General features: G+C 39.8%; 1 protein-coding gene across 3 annotated transcripts in view; it reads left to right on the forward strand.

Annotated features, from left to right (window-relative positions):
* Positions 1–22,763, forward strand: part of atp8a1 (ATPase phospholipid transporting 8A1) — a 362,709-nt gene that overhangs the window by 258,821 nt on the left and 81,125 nt on the right. For all 3 annotated transcript variants that reach the window (XM_080188142.1, XM_080188135.1, XM_080188148.1), the window contains exons 25-27: positions 5,933–6,116; positions 8,524–8,634; positions 21,829–21,903. In XM_080188142.1, coding sequence (XP_080044268.1) covers positions 5,933–6,116; positions 8,524–8,634; positions 21,829–21,903 — 370 coding nt within the window. The remainder of the gene's footprint in view (positions 1–5,932; positions 6,117–8,523; positions 8,635–21,828; positions 21,904–22,763) is intronic.

Below are 22,763 nucleotides of genomic sequence, written 5' to 3' on the forward strand. Positions count from 1 at the left end.
CCTCCCTAGCTTTTCAGGGCAACTGCCACATTCCTAAGGCAGTCCTTTAACAATCTGTACCTCTGTTCTGTCATTCACGCATTCTCATCACTTAATTGACACTTTTTAACACCACCTCAGCCTTCTGTATCCTTATTTACATTCCCTTTGTCCCATTCCACCCCCAGCTGATCCTCCCACCATCATAGTATGAATCTCTGCTGATTCTCTTTGTGCTCAGCTCTGATGAAGGGTCATCTAGACTCAATGTTACATAAGAACATAAGAAATAGGAGCAGGAGTAGACCATCTAGCCCCTCGAGTCTGCCCTACCATTCAATAAGATCATGGCTGATCTGATAGTTGTTCAGTTCCACTTACCCGCCTGCTCCCCATAACCCTTCCCTTATTCATCATAAATCTATCTACCTGTGACTTAAACACATTTAACAAGGTAGCCTCCATTGCTTCAATGGGCAGAGAATTCCAAAGATTCACTACCCTCTGAGAGAAGAAATTCCTCCTCAAATCTGTTCTAAATTGACTTCCCCTTATTTTGAGGCTGTGCCCTCTAGTTCTTGTTTCCTTTCTAAGTAGAAATAATCTCTCTGCCTCTACCCTGTCTAGCCCCTTCATTATCTTATGTCTCTATAAGATCCCCCCTCAGCCTTCTAAACTCCAATGAGTACAGGCCAAATCTACTCAATCTCTCTTCATAAGCTAACCCCCTCATCTCCAGTATCAACCTGGTGAACGTTCTCTGCACTCCCTCCAAGGCCAATATATCCTTTCGCAAATAAGGGGACCAAAATTGCACACAGTACTCTAGTTGCAGCCTCACCAGTACCTTGTACAATTGCAGCAAGACCTCCCAGCTTTTATACTCCATCCCCCTCACAATAAAGGCCAACATTCCATTTGCCTTCTTGATCACCTGCAAACTGAATTTTTGCAATTCATGCACAAGGACCCGCAGGTTCCTCTGCACAGTAGCATGTTGTAATTTTTCACCATTTAAATAATAGTCCATTTTACTATTATTCCTTCCAAAGTGGATAGCCTCACACTTGCCAACGTCATACTCCATCTGCCAGATCCTTGCCCACTCACTGAGCCTATCCAAATCTCTCTGCAGACTTTCCGCATCCTCCACGCAATTTGCTTTCCCACTCATCCTTGTGTCATCAGCAAACCTTGTTACCCTACACTTGGTCCCCTCCTCCAGATCATAAGAACATAAGAAATAGGAGCAGGAGTAGGCCATCTAGCTCCTCGAGCCTGCCCTGCCATTCAATAAGATCATGGCTGATCTGAAGTGGCTCAGTTCCACTTTCCCGCTTTCTCCCCGTAACCCTTAATCCCCTTGCCTACCAAAAACCTATCCACCCGCGTCTTAAATATATTTTGCGAGGTAGCCTCCACCACTTCAACGGGCAGAGAATTCCAGAGATTCACCACCCTTTGAGTGAAAAAGTTCCTCCTCAACTCCGTTCTAAACTGCCCCCCCCCCCCCCTCTTATCTTGAGGCTGTGCCCTCTAGTCCTGCTGTCCTTTCTGAGCGGGCAGAACCTCTCCACCTCTACCCTATCCATCCCATTCATCATCTTATACGTCTCAATAAGATCCCCCCTCATCCTTCTAAACTCCAACGAGTACAAGCCCAGTCTGTTCAGCGTCTCTTCATAGTTCAACCTCCTCAACTCCGGTATCAGCCTAGTGAACCTCCTCTGCACTCCCTCCAAGGCCAAAATATCCTTGCGCAAATGCGGCGACCAAAACTGCACAAAGTACTCCAGCTGCGACCTTACCAGTGCCCTGTACAGTTGCAGCAAGACCTCCCTACTTTTATATTCAATCCCCCTCGCTATGAAGGCCAGCATCCCATTTGCCTTCCTGATCACCTGCTGCACCTGCAGGCTGGGTTTTTGCGACTCATGCACAAGGACCCCCAGGTCCCTCTGCACTGTAGCATGCTGCAGCTTTTTGCCCTTTAAGTAGTAGTCCCTCCTATTATTATTCCTGCCAAAGTGGATAACCTCACACTTGCCAACATTGTATTCCATCTGCCAGGTCCTCGCCCACTCGCTCAGCCTATCTAGATCCCTCTGCAGACTTTCTACACCCTCCGCACAATTTGCCGTTCCACTTATTTTTGTGTCATCAGCAAATTTCGACACCCTACACTCAGCTCCCTTCTCCAGATCATCTATATAAATGGTAAATAGCTGAGGCCCCAGCACCGATCCCTGGGGCACTCCTAGTCACCAACCGCCAATCCAAATAGCACCCATTGACACCTACTCTCTGGCTCCTATTTGACAGCCAATCCTCTATCCACGCTAACGCCTTACCCCCAACTCCATGCCCCCTAACCTTCTGTAACAACCTTTTGTACGGCACCTTATCAAACGCCTTCTGAAAATCGAGAAACACCACATCCACCGGTTCCCCTCCGTCCACCGCACTAGACACATCCTCATAGAATTCCAATAAATTCGTCAGACACGACTTCCCCTTAACGAATCCGTGCTGCGTCTGCTCTATCAAACAATTCTTCTTCAGATGCCTCACTATTTCTTCTTTGATGACGGATTCAAGCATTTTTCCTACAACAGACGTTAAACTAACCAGCCTATAATTCCCTGCCTTTTGCCTGCTAGTCTTTGTAAACAGCGGCGTAACATTAGCCGTTTTCCAATCTTCCGGCACTTCCCCGGAATCCAGCGAGGTTTGGAAAATAATCACTAAGGCATCCACTATCACCTCTGCCATTTCCTTCAGAACCCTGGGATGCATTCCATCCGGTCCTGGGGACTTGTCCACCATCAGTCCCACTAGTCTGTCGAGCACTACCTCTCTAGTGACAGTGATCTCATTCAGGCCCTCAACTCCTACCATCCTTCTATCTTTAATACCCGGCAAACTATTCGCGTCCTCCTCCGTGAAGACCGAAGCAAAAAACTTATTTAAGACCTCAGCCATTTCCTCATCCCCCACCACTAACTCCCCCCTCTCATCCTCTAAGGGTCCAACATTCACCCTAGCCAGCCTCCTCCTCTTTATATATTTATAAAAACTCTTACTATCCATTTTTATATTTAGCGCTAGTTTAGCTTCATAGTCTATCCTTCCTTTCTTTATCAACTTCTTTGTCATTCTTTGTTGATTTTTAAACCTCTCCCAATCCTCTACTCGCCCACTACTTTTAGCCACTCTGAACGCATCAGCTTTTAATTTAATACTCTCCTTTATCTCCTTCGTTAACCACGGCTGATTATCCCTTCTCCTACGATCCTTCTTTACCATCGGAATAAATTTCTGCTGAGCAGCAAGAAAGATCTCCTTAAAGATCCTCCACTGTTCCTCAGCAGTCCTACCGACCAATCTGCGCCCTCAATCTACATTTACCAATTCCTTTCTTATCCTATTGTACTCCCCTCTGTTCAAACAGAGGACACAGGTCCGGGTCCCTACTTTCTCATCCTCCATCTGCATCAAAAACTCAACCATACAATGATCACTCTTCCCAAGAGGATCCCTCACAACAAGGTCCTTGTTTCTATCTGCCTCATTACGTAACACCATCATCTATGTATATGGATCATCTATGGTAAACAGTTGAGGCCCCACCACCAATCCCTGTGGCACGCCACTAATCACCAACCGCCAACTGGAAAAGCACCCATTTATTCCAACCATGTTGCCTCTATTCTCTCCCCCAGATGCTGTCAGACCTGCTGAGATTTTCCAACATTTTCTGTTTTCATTTCAGATTCCAACAGTTTGATATCTTGCTTTTAGTTTTCTCTTGGAAATAGCTGTGTCCTTTCCTATGAACTTTATAAAACAACTGAATTGCACAGTCCGGCCAGCATCTGAGACTTTGGAGTCATGTAGGGAAGGATAAACAAATATCTTTAGATAGAGACCCATTTTGATCTTTTGATAAGATCACTTGACATTGAGATTGAGATACTGGTGTAAATGTGCAGGTATTATGTGTTACATGCAGAAATATCTTACTAAATACAACAAAAAAACAAGTCTCAGCCATGCACATTGAACCACTTTTGCATCTTATCAGTAAGTTAGAATTTTGTGAAGTCTGTGGGTGGAGTCAGTGAGTCTAATTTGATAAATTTTTACATTTATTCTTGGTGTTTGTTTTGATGATTTGGATAATTCTCGCAGCTTGTGTTTTAACAGTGTTTGACCAAAAACTTAGGGAAATGAGCTTGTAGTTTAGAAATGTAGAGTTTTTGTAAATTGGCTAATTTTTTTTTCTTTATGGTATGTGGGTGCCACTACCCAGGCCAGCATTTATTGCCCATCCCTAACTGCCATTGTTTAGAGGGTATTTAGGAGTCAACTACAATGCTTGGGTCTGGGATCCAGACCAGATAAGGAAGTAGAATTTCCTTCCCTAAAGGACTTCTTCCTTCAGAAATCTATGGACAAACACGCCAGGGTCCCTTTGTTCCACAGAACATCTGAATTCATTGAATAATTCCTTGTCAAATTACTCCTTCCAAAGTATATCACCTCGCACTTTTCAGGGTTGAATTCCATCTGCCACTTATCTGCCCATTTGACCATCTCGCCTGTATCTTCTTGCAGCCCAAGAGACACAGCCTCATTGTTAACCGTCTGCTAATTTTTATGTCATTCACAAACTTACTAATCCTACTCCCAGTATAGTCAGCTATGCTGTTTATATAAATGATAAATAATAGGGGACCCAACACAGATCCCTGTGATGTGCCACTGGACACTGGCTTCCAGTCACTAAAGCTGCCTTCTGTCATCACCCTCTGTCTGCTACAACTGAGCTAATTTTGAATCCACTTTATCAAATTGCTCAGTATCTCATGTGCATTTGCCTTCTTCATAAGTTTCCCATATGGGAGACTGTTTGGGTAATCAGTTACTCCCAATCCACAAAACATACACACCCCAGAAAGTCAACATAACTTCAACAGAACATCTAAGTTAAAATGCTAACAGTGTATAGAGCACACTATAGAAATTATTTAGAAATTGGCTGAAAAAATATCCAACATTAATAAGGTGTCAGTGCAAAGGAATACTAAATTAGACTGTGACATATCAATGTCTCAGGTAAGTTAAGACTATAAACAGACTAATTTTTATGTGAAATTGCTTGTATGTGAGTTCAATCTGTTTATTTACGCTAATCTTCTGAACAAGCCTTTGCCTTCATGGTAATATTCCTGCCACTGAAATGGAAGGTTTGAACCCCGCTCCTGGCAGTGGAGGAGAGTTTAAATCAACCCCATCTGAACTTGCAGCTCCCCTCCCTCCTCCCTCCAACATATACACACACACACACATATATACAAACTCATGCCTGCCCATCCTGATTTTCACAAAGTAGGCAGCGACTTCCTGCCCGTTAATGAGGCAGAAAGTGTAAATTCTTCTAACTGTGATGATCATTATTTAGAACATAGAACATTACAGCGCAGAACAGGTCCTTCGGCCCACGATGTTGCGCCGACCAGTTAAAAAACAATGACCCTCTAACCTAAACCAAACCCTTTCCATCCATAAACCTATCCACGGATCTCTTAAACGCCCCCAAACTAGGCGCATCCACAACTACAAGAGTAAGCATTTATACTCTATGTGAAACTGTTGAATTGTTTTTACTTTGCTTCAGTTTACTTTCCTGGGGCTTGCTGCGAATTTTGTAAACTAGATGGGAAACCAGGGTAAGGGTCGAATAGACAATCGTAATAAAGTCTCAATTAGGTGTGGCAAAAGAAGTGTGTCTATGATTAAAGTGATACTGAAGTATTACACAAAAGTACGAATTGGACATACCATGGGAAAGACTTTTACTGTTAAAATGTATGAGAATAAAGAATAGCCATTCTTCTAGCTTACTGAGGTTCTGTTTCATTCTGATTTATCTTCCTTTTTACTTTATCAGAGTTTCTCCTCTTCAGAAGTCAGAAATTGTTGATATGGTGAAGAAACAGGTGAAAGTTATAACATTAGCAATAGGTGATGGAGCAAATGATGTGGGAATGATCCAGACGGCGCATGTTGGTGTTGGAATAAGTGGAAATGAGGGACTACAGGCAGCAAATTCATCTGACTATTCCATAGCACAGGTAACGGAATAGAAAATAATCATTTGACATATGAGTAAACTTTAATAACCCTAAATGTGTCGATTTAATTTGATATATTTCAATATCATATATCTGATTTCAATTAAACACAATTGTTAAGGGTGATCTTATTAAACCAAATGGTCCTTTTATTGTTTTTGCCTCGTTGACTTAAAAACATTTTAACTGCTATGATTGTCATCCATACTATTGATCATCATCATAAAATCCAACATCAAACTCCAAGAATATGTAGCTTGTGTTCATATTTCAATTTACTGTCAATATATTAATATTTTCTAAAATAGTTCAAACACGAGTTGGACTTTTGAAAAGCATCTCCAGTAATATACCAGGATATTTGGTGACAATTATCATGAACTGGCAGTATTTTTGAAATATTGAGCAAACTCTTTTCAAAATTTGTGAACACGTGCTAAGGTTGTTTGCCATTGACATCGAGGCAGCACTTGAACACGTATGGCATCAAAAAGTACTTGAAAAATTGAAGTCAATGATAATTAAGTGAAAGGGTGTTCAATGGTTGGCATCATATCTAGCACAAAAATATGGTTGTATTTTTTGATCTAGTCTTTTCAGTGCAAATGCATCACTCTAGGAAATCTTCAGGGTGGTGTCCTAAGCCCAACCATCTTAAGCTATTTCTTCCATGACCTTCCCTCTAACATAACATCAGAACTGAGGATGTTTGCTGCTGATTACATTGGTTTGAGTGCCATTCACAATCCACGCAATGCTGAAGCAGTCTGTACCTGCATTCAGCAAGACCTGCACACACTTAGACTTGAGGTGATAACAGAACATAATTTAAGTGCCAGGCAACAAGAGAGAATCTAACCATGGCCCCTTGACATGCAATGGCATTACCATTGCTGACCATATAAATACTGCAAAAACAGATCAGAAGCTGGAATTCTGCAGTGAGTAATTCGTGCCTGACTCATCAAATCCTGTCCATTGTCCACAAGGCACAAGTCAGAGGTCTGATGGAACATTCTCCATTTGCCTGGATTGAGTGCAGCTCCAGCACTCAAGAAGCTCTACATCATTGAAGAGAAAGCAGCCCATTTCCTTCACACCATAACCACATTAAACATTCACTCCGTCCACTACTGGCACACAGTTGTAATAGTATGTATTGCTGCATGCAGTAACTCACCCAGGCTCCTTTGACAGTACCTTTCAAACCTGCAACTGCTACTATCTAGAAGGGCAAGAGTAAAAGGCACATGGTAGTGCCACTGTTTGCAAGTTCACTCACTCATCTTGACTTGGAACTGTTACTTCTTCGTCAGTGGGTCACAATCCTGGAACTCCCTGCCTAACAGCGCTATGTGTGTACCTGTCTTATATGGACTGCACTGTTCAAGCAGGCAGCTCACCATCACCTAATCGAGGCATTTAGGGGTGGGCAATAAATGTTGGCCTTGACAATGATGGACATATCCCAAAATCAAATAATTTTTAAAAGTAGTTTTTTATATTTGAAAAGTGTAAGTATAGTGCAGATGGAAGAGGAGAAATGTTTGTCCTTCTTTAATTATATTTTTCACAAATCATATCCTTCCTACAGTTTTCTTCCTTCAATTTCAACAAATCCAGCCACACCGCATCAGTTCAGCTCACTATCATCAGCATTTGCTTCCTTCAGCTTTTTCAGAATTGTGAATTTTTTTATGGTAATCCTCCCTCCTATGTTCAACCTTGGTTCTCCTTGCTTTTCTCTTTGTATCTATGTGACTGGGCCATTTCTAATTATAAATGAGCCTGGAAAGTTTGGGCTGAAGTTTGGACCAAGAGTTTCCATTTAAATATACAAACTGAAAGAGCAGAACAGTGGCTAACAGGACTATGCCAAACATCGTCCTCTTTCAGTTCTGTCTCAGACATTCACTTTAAAATTGGAAACAATCTGGCAGGTTGGATGCACTAAGAGGAAATGTAAGGTCAACAGCAGGAGGCAAGAATAAAGTTGACAGAGAGTTACCATGTAAATATAATAACACTGGAGGGACAATGGATACAAATGTGCTGCAGGAAATAATAAAACTTGTTGGTATTTAAGACAACTAAAAGATTTCATGGCATGGTCACTGATATCAGTCTTTTATTTCCAGATTTTTTTAAAAATTAATTCAGATTCTGAAACGGCCATAGGGAAATACAGACTAATCCAAGAAAATAACTATTAAGCTAATGTAGCATAATGTTATATTGGTAATTTCTAGATGTCTCCATATTTTATGCAAAACTGTGTTGGCAGTTGCATTTTACATATTTTGATGAGTTATAGAAATGAAGACCATGTGTGATGTTTCAATTGGACTTATTTTAAAGAAGATCATTATTGTGTAATGAGGAATCATAATCCTTGTATTGTTCCTAGTTCAAGTATCTGAAGAACTTGCTACTAGTTCATGGAGCCTGGAACTATAATCGCGTAGCAAAGTGTATCCTCTACTGCTTTTACAAGAACATAGTCTTGTATATTATTGAGGTAAGCCACTAGAGTTATCTCCAGACACTCATTCCTTTTATTGCCAATTGTTCTCACTCTCTACCCCTCCCATCTAAAATTACAACCAGGAAAATCACTTAGTGCTACAGAGAGTTCTTGCTCAGCTATTCTCAGTATTGCTGGAACATTAAAATCTGCCACATATTAATGGTACTTTTGCTAATGGTGACTCGGAATTCTCAGTCATGCAATGCCACCAGCTTTCTGATTTATTGTCTTGCATATTCTGCATAGTTCTGAGCATTTTAATTTCCTTAATGTTTCTTAACCCACAACTTCTCCCAAGTAAAAGGATAAAATGTCAAATTTAATTTGTCATCATGCATTTAGCAAAGCCCTGACAAACACTCAGTTAAATTGGATAATAGTAGATGGTTCTAAAGTAACCCCAAAACAGATGATCGGTACACATGGCACTCAGGGGCTACGTGCCGAGTTGCTTCCTTCCCACTGCCATATAGCTATTTTAGTTCTAGTCAAGGCCACTGTTCAAACCTGCTTGCCACCTGGTGGCAGGAAATGCCTTCCCTTTAAGAACGTACAAAGAAGCTTTGAGAACAGAACTATGGAGTAGTCTTAAGTTCTGTTTGCCTACTGTTCCAACTCAACGCTAATAGGAGTGAAATGAGAGCATATGAAAGGGAGCCCGATTAAAGAAAAATAATCCATGAGTTGATTGAATCTTGTGACATCACAGGTCAGTAGTCTTCTTGTATGCACAGTTGACTACACAGAACTTGGAGCCCCTAATTTAGGAGCACATTTGGGACAGGCAAGAATCATGTATGGACAGCTGAGTAAAATGCCTGGGCCATTTGAACATCAAGCCTTGTTAGAATATTATGGGTGGGTTAAACACCAACCTGCCCCCCAATTTGTCTGTGTAATTGGACAGCCCACTCTGCTGTTGTGCACAATTGCTAGCAGTTTAGTTTCCAGTGTGATTTCATATAGGAGTTTGATATAGGAACTGTCCAAGCAGGTTGTAGAAAAGGCTGATCTCAAACATCTTTGGCTGCAAGACATCGTGATGACTCTTCCTCTTTCCCCTCACCTGCTCTGTGTCTTCCAAAGATGGGCATCCTGAGGCAAGGTTGTGAAGTATATATTTGATTTGATTTATTATTGTCACATGTATCAACATACAGTGAAAATTATTGTTTCTATACAGACAAAACATACTGTTCATAGAGAAGGAGACAAGAGAGTGCAAAATGTAGTGTTACAGTCATAGCTAGGGTGTAGAAAAAGATCAACTTAATGCTGGGTAAATGCATTCAAAAGTCTGCCTGTAGCAGGAAAGAAGCTGTTCTTGAGTTGGCTGGTACGTGATCTCCAGAATTTTGTAACTTTTTCCCAATGGAAGAAGGTGGAATAGAGAATGTCCAGGGTGCATGAGGTCCTTAATTATGCTGGCTGCTTTGCCATGACAGCGGGAAGTGAAGGCTGGTTTGCATGATGGATTGGGCTACATTCACAACCTTTTGTAGTTCCTTGCAGTCCTGGGCAGAGCAGGAACCATATCAAGCTGTGATACAACCAGGAAGAATGCTTTCTATGGTGCATCTGTAAAAGTTGGTGAGAGCTGTAACTGACTTGCCAATTTCCTCAGTCTTCTGAGAAGACTGAGGCATTAGTGGGCTTTCTTAACTATAATATCAGCATGAGGGGACCAGGATAGGTGGTTGGTGATCTGGACACCTAAAAACTTGAAGCTCTCAACCCTTTCTATTTTGTCCCTGTTGATTTAGACAGGGGCATGTCCTCCACTACACTTCCTGAAGTCAATGACAATCTCTTCCTTTAATGGCAAAAGAGCTCCTGTGACTTAACATGGAAAATCACTAGGAGATTATTTTTAGAATATGTGTTATGGAAACATGTATGTGTGTAACATATTTATTTATATATAATGTATTATGCACACACATACAAATTTACATGCTGCATTGAGTTATAATCCTGATGATTCCATGGCTTCAATTTTAGTGGTGCTGTTTGGGTGTTATTGGGTGTTATTAGTTGTTAGAATATTGTCATGAGCTACACCTGTAGCGGGTATCCCTTATTCCCCCAGAAGCCATCTTGGAAGGCTAATATACTAAACAAATGGTAATATGTCTCAGGATAAATGTAACATGCCTGGGAACTTGGTAGAAATTTACATAATCCTGTGTCTATGATCAGCCACTAGCTGTACATTGATGGTTTCTCTAACGCTACTTGGTACTGGTTTGCCCAAATCGCAACTTCTGTACTCAGTGGCTCCCTACATTTGGAAGTCTGTCACTGCTACAAACCCCCTACTGTTCTCCTACCACTCAGTAACTGTTGTAGTCAATGGGAAGGTGATGCATTGGTGAAGAGGGCATCAGTAATCTGGTTAATGCATTTGCAGTTAATTCCCTAGAGGAAAGAGCAGAAGCTTAATGTACAAACCGCCTTTGGGTTGTCATCGCCTATTGTTAAGCAGTCAATTCCAAAATGGCATCATTAAGAATACTGGGGTGATGAGAGTGTGTTAAGAAATCATAATAAAATTTAAAAAATAGAAAATATCTATAGAAAATGCTTTTGTAAATTTTTTTAGAATGGCATTAATTTGAAGTTCTTTAAAATGTGTCCACCCCCTCCAAGTGCTGTAAACAAATTCCATCTGCCTCTGCCGTTCATGTCTTCACACATGTCGAGCAGATTGTAAGGAGGGATCTGTTGATAACTATCTCTTGAGGCATGTCTCAATAATTTCACTTCACGATTCACTATTAAATATATTTAAATAAAATGAGGCAAATTGTTAGACTAGTCTCTTTTTTATATCTTTAGCAATAGACATTTGTTTTTCAAATATTGTTTGTACGTTCACTCAAGCAATAAAGTAAAGTTGATTTGTGAGCAGGAACTGTTCATCTGGAGGCCAGCTGGGCTGCAAATTGGTAAATGGGGAATTTGTAGCGATTCATGCTTCTATAATCAGATTTAATGAACCGTAGAGTGTTACAGAGCTGCCGTGACATGGTAGCTCTTGGAAAGTTTTTACATTCATTCTGTGAAGCCTGTCGGATGTTCTTCAGAATCTAACCAGATGGGAACAACAACTACGTGAAGTTGTATTCTGGACTTTCTATAAATATATAACAAAGTTAACACAAACGGTATTTCAACTAATTGAAAATAATTACTGAGGACCTTGCTAAAAACATTTGAGAATACTTTCATAATGCCTTTTCAACTTTGTTTTAACTAACTGGTCAAGCAATAATACCTGTGAAAGAAGTGAGATTCAGGAAATTTGGCATGCTAATAGATTTTTGAAACAATGTTTTATTCAATGGTATTCAACTGAGTTTATACTTAATGTCTCACCAACAATTACCAAATTGTTATGATGGTGTATATAAGCCTTACCTTGCAGTAAAAGAAAGCACTTCATATCCGATACAGTGATTCATTACACATTTTAAATCATAGATTAATCAATCAGTGCTTGAAATGTGGAAAATTATGAATTCATCATTTTAAAAAAAACTGGATGAATCAAATCATTTAGTTTGAATGATATTTTGCATGCTAATCTTTTCCTTCACTATTTTCATTAACCACGTACCTTTTGCTTACAAATATGAGATCTGAAAATCAACAAGAACAGCAAATGAGCATTAGTGTAAGTTAGGCCCACTGAGACCCTCCAGCGCTAACCTTGCCGGAATTTGCAGGTTCAGGGGAAAACTCCCATATTTAAGTGTATAGTATGTGCCTGCACCAGTAGTGATTCTTCTCATTTGGGTTTCAAAAGAGCCAAGGGTTCCTGGAAGAAGAGTGACTCTCTGATCCTGCAATGGCTTGGTTATGGTTTGAGGGAGGAGGAGGGTGAAGGGTTTGAATTGGTTAAAATTGGGCCCATTATTTCAGTAAATGAGTGGTCAATCTCTGGTATGCATTCCTTTAGCCATCGTATAAGAGATTAGTATTGACTCGTTGAAACGCAAATTAAACTTATTTCAAACACATTAGACTTTGGGATAAACTATGCAAGTAATTTGTGACAGGATGTGTGGTAAGTTTAGTATGGTTGGGACCAGTAGGTGAATCTATACTTGTGATTCCCAAGGAGCTCCACCTCTGAGAGTTTCTTTACCTCATGTCTCGGTGTGTGGTCGAGCTATTGCAGATTGATTGCAAAGATTAATCAACAATGTCAGGGTTGTATCATGCAATTGTCAAGGTGCTCAAATACCAGCAAGATGAACTTTTTAATGTTTTCTGTTTCTCAGCTTTCAAACAATCCTACTTATTGCCCCTTGAACAAGGTGGTGAAAATATTGTTCAGTTTTCTTCAAATGATTTGTATGCCCAGGCCAGATTCCATTGTTGGTACTCTACACGTATTCTGGGCCATGCACCAACTTTCTCTGGATATATGAGCACATCAACTCATTTCCAGCCCAAGGATAAGGATCATTCCAGCCTGTGCATTTGCTTCCCCCAGTCATGCCTCTTGATCCTGATATCTTTCAGTAGGAATCAGGTCTAGCCAAACAAAGACAATGAAAACTGGTGCCCCAATTCTTGGTCCTTTTGAACTGATTGAGTCCTGTTTTTGTTGTCAATGGCCAGAATTCTGTGGCTGTTCGTGCCTGTGCAATTCTCTAGCCCTGCACCAGTGAATGGAGATTTGGCTGAGCGCCAGATTCTCCGTCCTTGCTTGCAGCAACAGTGAACAGCTGGAGAATTCCAGCTAATGTTTTTAATACATACACAAATTAAATTTTTCAAAATAACTTTTTAAACTTGCCTTGATAGTATGTTTTTTTTTATATTTGATGACATTTTTAGCATGAAGCCTGGCCTTTTGTCCAAAACGTGTAACTGTGATTTACTACTTTATATGCACTGTTCCAGATTCTATTATTGAAGATTCTGTCCTTATCGATTCTTTTTCTGGCTTTTTTTCAACTTTTATTTAGTTATTATGTTTCAGCTGGAGAGAGAATGATGATGCAAACATCATGTAGACCAATCTTCCAGTATATGTCTGTACATGTAAATTTGTATGTGTGCACATAATATATTATATATTTAATATATGTTACACACATTCTTGTTTCCATAATATACATTCTAAAAATAACCTCCTAGTGATTCTCCTACATTATGTCACAGGGGCTCTTTTGCCATTAACGAAAGAGATTGTTATTGACTTCAGGAAGCATAAAGGAGATCATGCTCCTGTCTAAATCAATGGGGACGAAGTAGAAAGAGTTGACCTTCAAGTTTTTAGGTGTCCAGGTCACCACCAAACTGTCCTCGTACCACCATACCAACATTATAGTTAAGAAAGCCCACCAATGCCTCTACTTTCTCAGAAGACTAAGGAAATTTGGCATGTCAGTTGCAACTCTCACCAACGTTTACAGATGCACCATAGAAAGCATTCTTTTTGGTTGTATCTCAGCTTGATATGGCACCTGCTCTGCCCAAGACCACAAGGAACTACAAAAGGTTGTGAATGTAACCTAATGCATCACGCAAACCAGCCCCCCATCCATTGACTCTGTCTACACTTCCCACTGCCTCGGCAAAGCAGTCAGCATAATTAAGGACCTTGCACATCCCAGACATTCTCCCTTCCACCTCCTTCTTTCAGGAAAAAGATTCAGAAGTCTGAGTTCACGTACAAACTGACTCGAAAACAGTTTTTCCCTGCTGCAGGCAGACTTTTGAATGGATTTACCTTGCATTAAGTTGATCTTTTCCTACAGCCTAGCTATGACTGTAACACTACATTAGCACACTCATTTCCTTCTCTATGAACAGTATGCTTTGTCTGTATAGCGCGCAAGAAACAATATTTTTTCACATCTGCTAATACATGTGACAATAATGAATCAAATTTGTAAGTGTAGGAACATTTTATGCTATGTAGTTTTACTTGATGAATTTCCCCAGTGCCATAATGCATAATCAGGACTTCCACTTTCCATTTAATTTTCATATAAACATTGAAATTTGATTGTTAGAGAAATAATCTTCAAGTACATTTTTATCTGTTTGGTATAGAAATTACTTTAGCAAACGGAGGTTACAGTGGCAGAGTGGGTGAAGCTCCAAGGGTGTCTTCAATTTTAATGTTCGGGAATTTGCCATTAACTTTTAACTTCTGCAAGTAAAGAGAGATAAGATGTTCTGTGGTGTCTTCAAAATCTGCTTCAAACTTAAAATGTACACCCTTGCATTACAAGGTTTTTTAATAGTAAAATAATCTAAGCTGACACTTTAGTGAGTACGATAATGTCAGATGTGTTGTCTTTGGATGAGATGTGTGTCTAATGTGTACAAGATGTCAAACATTCCTAGAATTTGTGGACTCCACATGGGCTGAAGTATGATATAAAAATCATATTTCATCTTATTCTTACAAGTATTTTTCAGCAAATCAACAACATGTTGAGAGGCTTGGTCTGCTAATTAGTCCACTGTTACCCTAGATTATAAGAGAGCTTTACAATGAGTGAAATAGTTATTTTCCTACCAGTGCTACATTTTGTACTTGTATGCAAAGTTACTTAGAAATTGCTATTTGTTATTTTGTGAAAAGCAGCCTATCAACTTGCCATTCATCTTATTTGCCATCTGGGGACAAAGCTACACATTTATCCCCTCGACAGTTGTGACTGTACTTCAAAAGTAATGAAACTGAAGTAAAAGGCAAAAACTGCATGGGGAATCCTTGTGCAGTGAAATCAAAATGACATGTTGACCAGTTAGAACTAAATTGGCCCCCTAAGATGTATGCCAGACTCCTGAGAATTAGTAATAGGTGAGGAGTTCAGCTGCTGAGAATGTTTTTGGTAAGCAGAAGCTCTGCCTATGGTAGACTTGATTTGCTGTGTTGCACTTGGTTTGTTCTCATTGCTAAGCATGATGCAAGGTCATACTGCAGCTGTGCATTGTATTGAGATTTATATTATATTGTGCCCTGTACCAGCTAATCACTGTTAAAATAACAACCATAAAATAGTCAACTCCATATCACTTAGTAAATAATATGAAGCACTAACTCTCAAAAATTTTACACAAATAGTCGATCTAATCTCAAAGAACTGTTCCATGCACATACAGGGACAAGACTGGGTTAAAAGGAAATGAATAAAGAGCTGTCCCTTAAGAATTATACAAAAACTAATGAAATCTATCATTGGAGACAGGACTGACTGAACACTATGAACTGTATGAACTGATCAGAGATTAACACAGATATCTGAAGAATGGGTGATGTGTGACTAATCAATTTTTTGAAAGCAGTCATTAACATGGGAGTTAGGGGAGTGGCTATGGATATTGTTTACGTGGACTTCTAGAAGGCATTTGCTTCAGTGCAAGAGGTTGTTAATTTTTTTTCTTTAATCTCAGGGATTGGAGCTGGGACCTCAACTTTTCATAAAATATATTAAACAGTTGGGTGAAAGAGTAGAAAACTGTATATCCAAGTTTAAAACTGTATATCCAAGTTTAAGATGCACCATTAGTCATGCAGATGAGTGGAGGAAGTTACAAAAGGGCATAAATAGACCGAGTGAGTGAGCAAATGTATGGCAGATGGAGTTCAATGTGGGGAAGTGTGAGGTCATTCAGTTCAGATCTGAGAAAGACAAACTGGAATGTTTTCTTAATGGGAAGAGTCTAGGACCTGTGGAGGAATAAAATACTATCCATATACACAGTCACTCAAAGCCAGGAACAACACCAATCAAAAAGGCTAGTAGAATGTTGACCTTTAACTCAAAAGAATTGAAATTCTAAAGTGAGGAAATGATAGTTCAGTTTGACCGACTTTGGTCAGGTCCCATCTGAAGTGTTTTTAAGCCAAGTTTCAGGTAGGATAGGTAGCCCTCGGAAAGGGTATAACACAGAATTACCAGGTTGATACAAGCTCTCAAAGGATTGCATTATGAAAATATAAAGGCTGTCTAAACCTGGTTTGTATTCCTCTATGTTTAGAAGGTTACAGGTGTTTAAAATTGGTGGAAGACATTTGATATGGTAGATACAAAGATACAATTTTACTGATAGAGGGAAATTCAGAACAAGGTGACATAAAATTAGAGCAAGGTCATTTCAAGAGTGAGTACAGAAAGAGCTTTTTCCACACAAAAAAAGGAAATCTGAAACTCTCCCCAAAAGGGGGATGCTGGGAACATTTCAAGACAGGGATTGATCAATTCTTGTTCAGTAATAGTCCTAAGCAATATGGAGAGAAATGGGGGATGGAACTGAGGTACAGATCAGTCATGATTTAATTGTATATGGAACCAGCTCAAGGAACTGATTGGTCTGTTCCTATTCCTATTCAGATGTAACAATTGACCGTTGTGAAGAATCTTTCTACCACCGTCCAGTATTTAGACAAAGTATGCTAACGTTCACTGAAAATCTTTTTCTTGGGCTGAATGAATTGATGTAATTTTGCATTTGACTACTGTAACAACTGTTAATTTTTTAATATTTACATCAGAACTTCAGCTTAAAATATTTTTGATGTGACATATGACATATACCCATTAAATATACCTCAGTATTGGTCTGGCTGCGCAGTAGTTCTTTACTCTCAACTGCTGTGTTGGAGGGAGGGGGAATCATCTAGCATACATCTAATTTGTCAATGTGATACTTGCTAAAGAAAAGCTTGCTACATGTGTGGAACTATTGTATAAATATATTAATTGAAATACTTTCCAGCAATTGCTGTAGTTTGGAATCAAAATGAACAGTCCAATTTCTGTGCTAGAGAAAAGCCTTGCAGAAAGGGTGGATAATATGACTAGATTTTTGAAGGACTTCCTGAATCTTGCAATATTTAAGTGAGTTTTCACCTATAAAGGTGGTCAGATGTCAATTTATTAGTACCATGTATAATTCTGATTTTAATTTTTTACCAGAATATGTTTGCTTAAAGTTTTTAATTATAATGGTTTCCTAGTTCATAGGATCATAGAATCCCTACAGTGCAGAAGGAGGCCATTTGGCCCGTTGAGCCTGCACTGACAACAATCCCACATGGGCCAATCTATGTAACCCCATGCATTTACCCTTCTAGTCCCCATGACACTGTTGGAGGAAACCAAACCGCCCGGAGGAAGCTCACACAGACACGGGGAGAACGTGTAAACTCCACACAGTCAGTGACCTGAGGCTGGAATTGAACCCAGGTCCTTGGTGCTGTGAGGTAGCAGTGCTAACCACTGAGCCACTGTGCTGCCCGAATTATCATCTCTATTTTCCATTCTGTGTAGAAAGTCACACACCTGGATTTTTCTGTTACTGACAGTGGAGCTTTCAGCCTTTGCTGTCATTGCTCTGTGAAATTGACACGGAGTTCTGCCATGTGCAGAATAACATGGAAATCCAAATGTTGCTGTCAGTGAGTACATGCTGCTCTGTGGTGTTTCCCACAGATTCCTATGTCCCTTGAATATATGAATTGGCAAGAACTTCCATTTTCATGCTGTGATCTGTCAAAATGTTTACACCTAGTTTCCCCAATGCTGTAGGAACTATATAAATACTGCTAAATATCGTCGTCCTGAAAAGCTAATTTTCTATTTGTAGAGTGTCAAATTTTTCCACATTGATAATATTTCCATATTCTTTAAGGAGCATTTTTTCTTTAAATTTTTCTTAAGCTTAATCTTAATTCAGTCATATTTACGTTGCTATCTGGAAATTTAAATTAAAAGTGAAGGATTTTTAATTGCTTTCCAGTTTCTGATATGCAGTGTGAATATTTTTATTTGAAGCTTACCTGCCTGCTGCAGACACTGCAATTATGCCAAGAAATTCCCTTGACTTGGCAGCAGATTTAAACTGCTGTTTTAAAAAAGGAAATCCCACCACATAGATTGCTAAATCATTGTGGGCAGTTTTCTTCAAGGTCAGCAGCAAATGCCCTTGCTTTGCATCTGACCTCAAAATCTGGGCTGTGGTGTTTGCCTGGTTTATTAGTTCATGAGACTGATGAATGGTATTGTTATTTTGATTGGGCTGCATTTAATTAATTCATTCTCGGGATGTGGGTGTTGTTGACAAGGATGGCACTTATTTCCCATCCTTATGCCATGCAAAACAGATGGTAGGCTTTTTTAAGGATTTTACTCCATCTTTAAAGTTTCAAAGGCAATGGACCAGGCAGACCCAAATCCATTCTTCGCTTATTCCAAGGACCAAGTTCAAAATCCAACTGAATCCAAGTCAACACCCCCACAAGAGAGGAAAAACAAAATCCAAGCCGACAAGATAATGCATTGCACCCCATCTTGGGCTTGATCTTAACCAAAATGCCATGGGTTGCCTTCTTAAACCACTGGGTGATGGTGTGGTGTAGTGAATGATTTGTTCAGCCCTTTCAGCAGGTATTTAAGAGTCAGCCAAATTAATGTGACACTGGAGTCACAAATAAGCCAGATCTGATAAGGATGACAAGTTTCCTTTCCTCCAGGGATATTGTGAACCAGTTTCACAGCAAACTGGCAATTTCATGATCAGATTTATTGATGCTAGTTTTTTTTTGTTTTCTGATTATTTTTAAATGAAATTCAAATTGTCAAACTGCAATGGTAGAATTTGAACTCTGATTACTAATCAATATTGTTCTTGGTGCTGAGATTAAGTTGCTAGACTTTCATATCTGTTGGCCATGTTGAGACAGCTTTGAGTTAGGTAATGGCCATGTGCCTTCTCATGTGGTGCTTAACCTATAGAGAATTAGTCATTTATCAGCCACCCATTTGCAGTAGACCAGTTATTGAAACTAGAGTTTTGTGACTTACTGTTTATTCAGTCTCAGCAAATATGAAATCTGTTTTTAATAGCTTGTCATTTTTACTTTTCACTATCCCCACCAACCAGATACTTAAAGTAATACCTCATTGCAGCTACTGGCAAAACATTAATTCTTTGTGACCTCTGTAAAACAAAAGCATACAAATAACTTGTCTGACAGTGTGAACTAATGATGTGCTGTGGGAGTCACCTAGGATGGAATTTCATTTGATTGTATTGCTGATGTTTCATTTTTGTCAGCAATTCTGTATGAAATGCTAAAGGTCAAAGCATATGTTGTATTCCTTGCAGGCTTTTAATAACAAAATTACAGAGAGCAATAAATAAGCACACTAAATAATACATGATACTTCGGTAGAATAACATGACTTCATATTCAGTTAGAGTACTTATGTTACTTTGAAAGAAGTACAAATTTCATAAAATTGGTAAATAATATAGCAGCATCAAATTCATTATTATAAGGTAGCTCCCAACATCAGTCTTGCAAGTATCCTTTATTTTCAGAATTTCAGCCAATTACTAGATGCTGAGGCTGTTTCCCCAGTTTGAAGAGCCCAGAACTAAGGGGCATCAATTACGATAAGGGTCAGCCCTTTAGGAATGCGATGAAGAGGGTTGTGAATCTTTGGAATTCTCTGTCCCAAAAAGCTGTGGATTCTCAATCATTGTGTACACTCAAAATTGAGATTGATAGAAATTGAAGACCTGTGGGAAAGTTGAGTTGAAGTCAAAGATTAACCATCATCTTATTGAATGGCATGGCAGGCTCAAAGGGCTGTGTGACCCATATGCTCTCCTATTTCTTATGTTCTTGGATTCTTGCGTGTGGGCAAATACAGCATCCATTTGAGCACTGCAAGATCTTTAAAGAATCAATGAGATTAATCTAAATTGTAATCGGTGTTTTCAATTAGTTGCAGAAGACCAAGATTCTGGGAGAATACACTGCCCCTCCTTCACATCAGAAAGATTAATATTAAATCTAAAGGCAATGCCTCTGACAATATTGACTGTATTTGTGTACTGGAATTCTGGATTGAGAATTGAAACTAATTTCTGAAGGGAATTGCTGGAGATCAAGGGTGACTTGCTTCCGCACTGGTTCGATGGGTTCTGAGATGGCTGATCAGTTCAATTTGTGATCTGCATACTGTCACATTCAGGGCAGTTGGTGCTTTAAGAGTCAGACATGTGGGTTTCTGGAGGCTTGTGAACTCTCTCCTGTGCCTCAACTTTGCACTTGCATGTTCTTGAAAAATGTGTTTGGTGCCTTTTGAATGATCTTCTGCATTTTAGTCAGTCACAACTCAGGACTCCCATGAGTCAAAGGGATCTTGACCTCTTCAGGAATGCTTTGGGGACACCCTGAAAGCCTTTCCAATATCTCCTGAGTTACATCTGCCGCAACCACTTCTGAGCAAAGCAATTGCTTCATGAGTCTTGTGTCAGGCATACAAATGACATGACATGACCAGACCATTCGAGTGGGGTCTGAGTGATTAGTGCTTCAGTGCTGGCAAGTTGACTTGGGAGAGAATGTTGCTGTTGCCTCATCTTTCTTCCCACCAAATTTCAAGGCTATTATGAAGACACTGCTGGTGGAACTTCTCCCTTTCCTGCTAAACTATGACCACCATGGTGGGGGTGGGGGCTACTTTTTGATCTGATCGGGGTGCCCCTTTAAACATGGCATCTCAATCTCAGTGCAGTCGGGCTTTGCTCGTGTTGCTGGAACCAACACTTTACCATTTTTTGGTCAGATTTTGTCCAGTGTCTGGGGTGGATTCAAGCCTGGCATGACGGCACAGTGATTAGCACTACTGCCTCTCAGTGCCAGGGACCCAGGTTTGATTTCCGGCTTGGGACTCTGTGTGGATTCTGCATGTTCTCCCTGTGTTTGCATGGGTTTCCTCTGAGTTCTCAGGTTTTCTCCCACAGTCTGAAAGACGTGCTGGTAAAGTGCACTGGCCACGCTAATTTCTCCCTCAGTGTACCCGAATGGGCGCTGGAGTGTGGTGACTAGGGGATTTTCACAGTAACTTCATTGCTTTCTTAATCTAAGCCTATATGTGACACTAATAAATAAAATTTTAAAGAAGTCCAGACAGCAATGAAAAGACAAGGCAAGATGGCAAGGAAGTAGGGTTTGATTTGGATTGCTCTGGCAAAATGTTAACACAGATCTGCTCACTTGGTTTAGTTCTGTAAAATCTTTATGATTAGAAACAAAGTACTGAAAGGGCATTTTTAAATGTTAGCATTTTCGTAAAAGGTACTTGTTTAGTTTAGAATAGAGAACTCATTGCTGACATGATTTTATTTCACCTGCAGATCTGGTTTGCTTTTGTGAATGGTTTCTCGGGGCAAATTCTCTTTGAACGGTGGTGCATTGGCCTCTATAACGTGGTAAGTGTATATATTATTTGGGTATTCAGTTCAAGTTGTTAATATGTGGTTACTGTCTACAGACCCCAAGCTTGCTTATGTCAACATGCTGCTTATGATGGCAGAAGAGTACGGTCCCAGTCCCATCACCATCCAACAATAACTTCATAGTTATGTTCCTTGATATAAGCTTTCACCTGTTTCAGTCACCTTTAACATCTTTAATTCCCTAATCATATTAAGGGTTCATGTCACTTACTGCTTACATCGATGAGTATTCTCTGTTGCTGCTGAATGCCAAAGTCTCCATATCTGTAAATTTTGCTCACGTTGTTTAACTGGAAGACCTTGATTCAGTAATAGATAGTGCCCTGGTTGGTGCCCACTACTAGGTTAGTTTTGGAACTCATAGCCATGAAGAATTGCTGTGGAAACTCAATTACTTGTAAGGACTGGCTGCTGCTAATGCTGAAGGCAATATGCCAGCTGGTCAGTAGAGGGGAGTCAGTGTAACTGTTAAATATACCTAGGGTTTGCCAGAGAGAGCTTCACATGGGCAGATCAGATTAAGGATTCAAAACATCCCTGGCAGGGTATCCAATCTAAACGGAGCAGGGTTTTCAAACCTATTGATGAGTTTCACAACTTTGCTGTCAAATTGGTGCCTTTCTGATCTAGTATTCACCGTTAATGTTTGTGGTAGAATATATTCATAAAATAAAGTATTTCGATCTATGCCCATCACAAACACAGTTAAGATGAAGTGCCCATACAATCCACTCAAAGCAGAAATAGAATAGCCCCCAAAGTGTTGAGGACTGTAATAAGGACTGTAATGCAGTACATAGCTTCAGATTCCATGACGCAAATCTATGTTGTTT

The sequence above is a fragment of the Carcharhinus amblyrhynchos genome, chromosome 1, assembly GCF_965287045.1.
Source record: "Carcharhinus amblyrhynchos chromosome 1, sCarAmb.v2.hapA, whole genome shotgun sequence".
Lineage (NCBI taxonomy): Eukaryota > Metazoa > Chordata > Chondrichthyes > Carcharhiniformes > Carcharhinidae > Carcharhinus > Carcharhinus amblyrhynchos.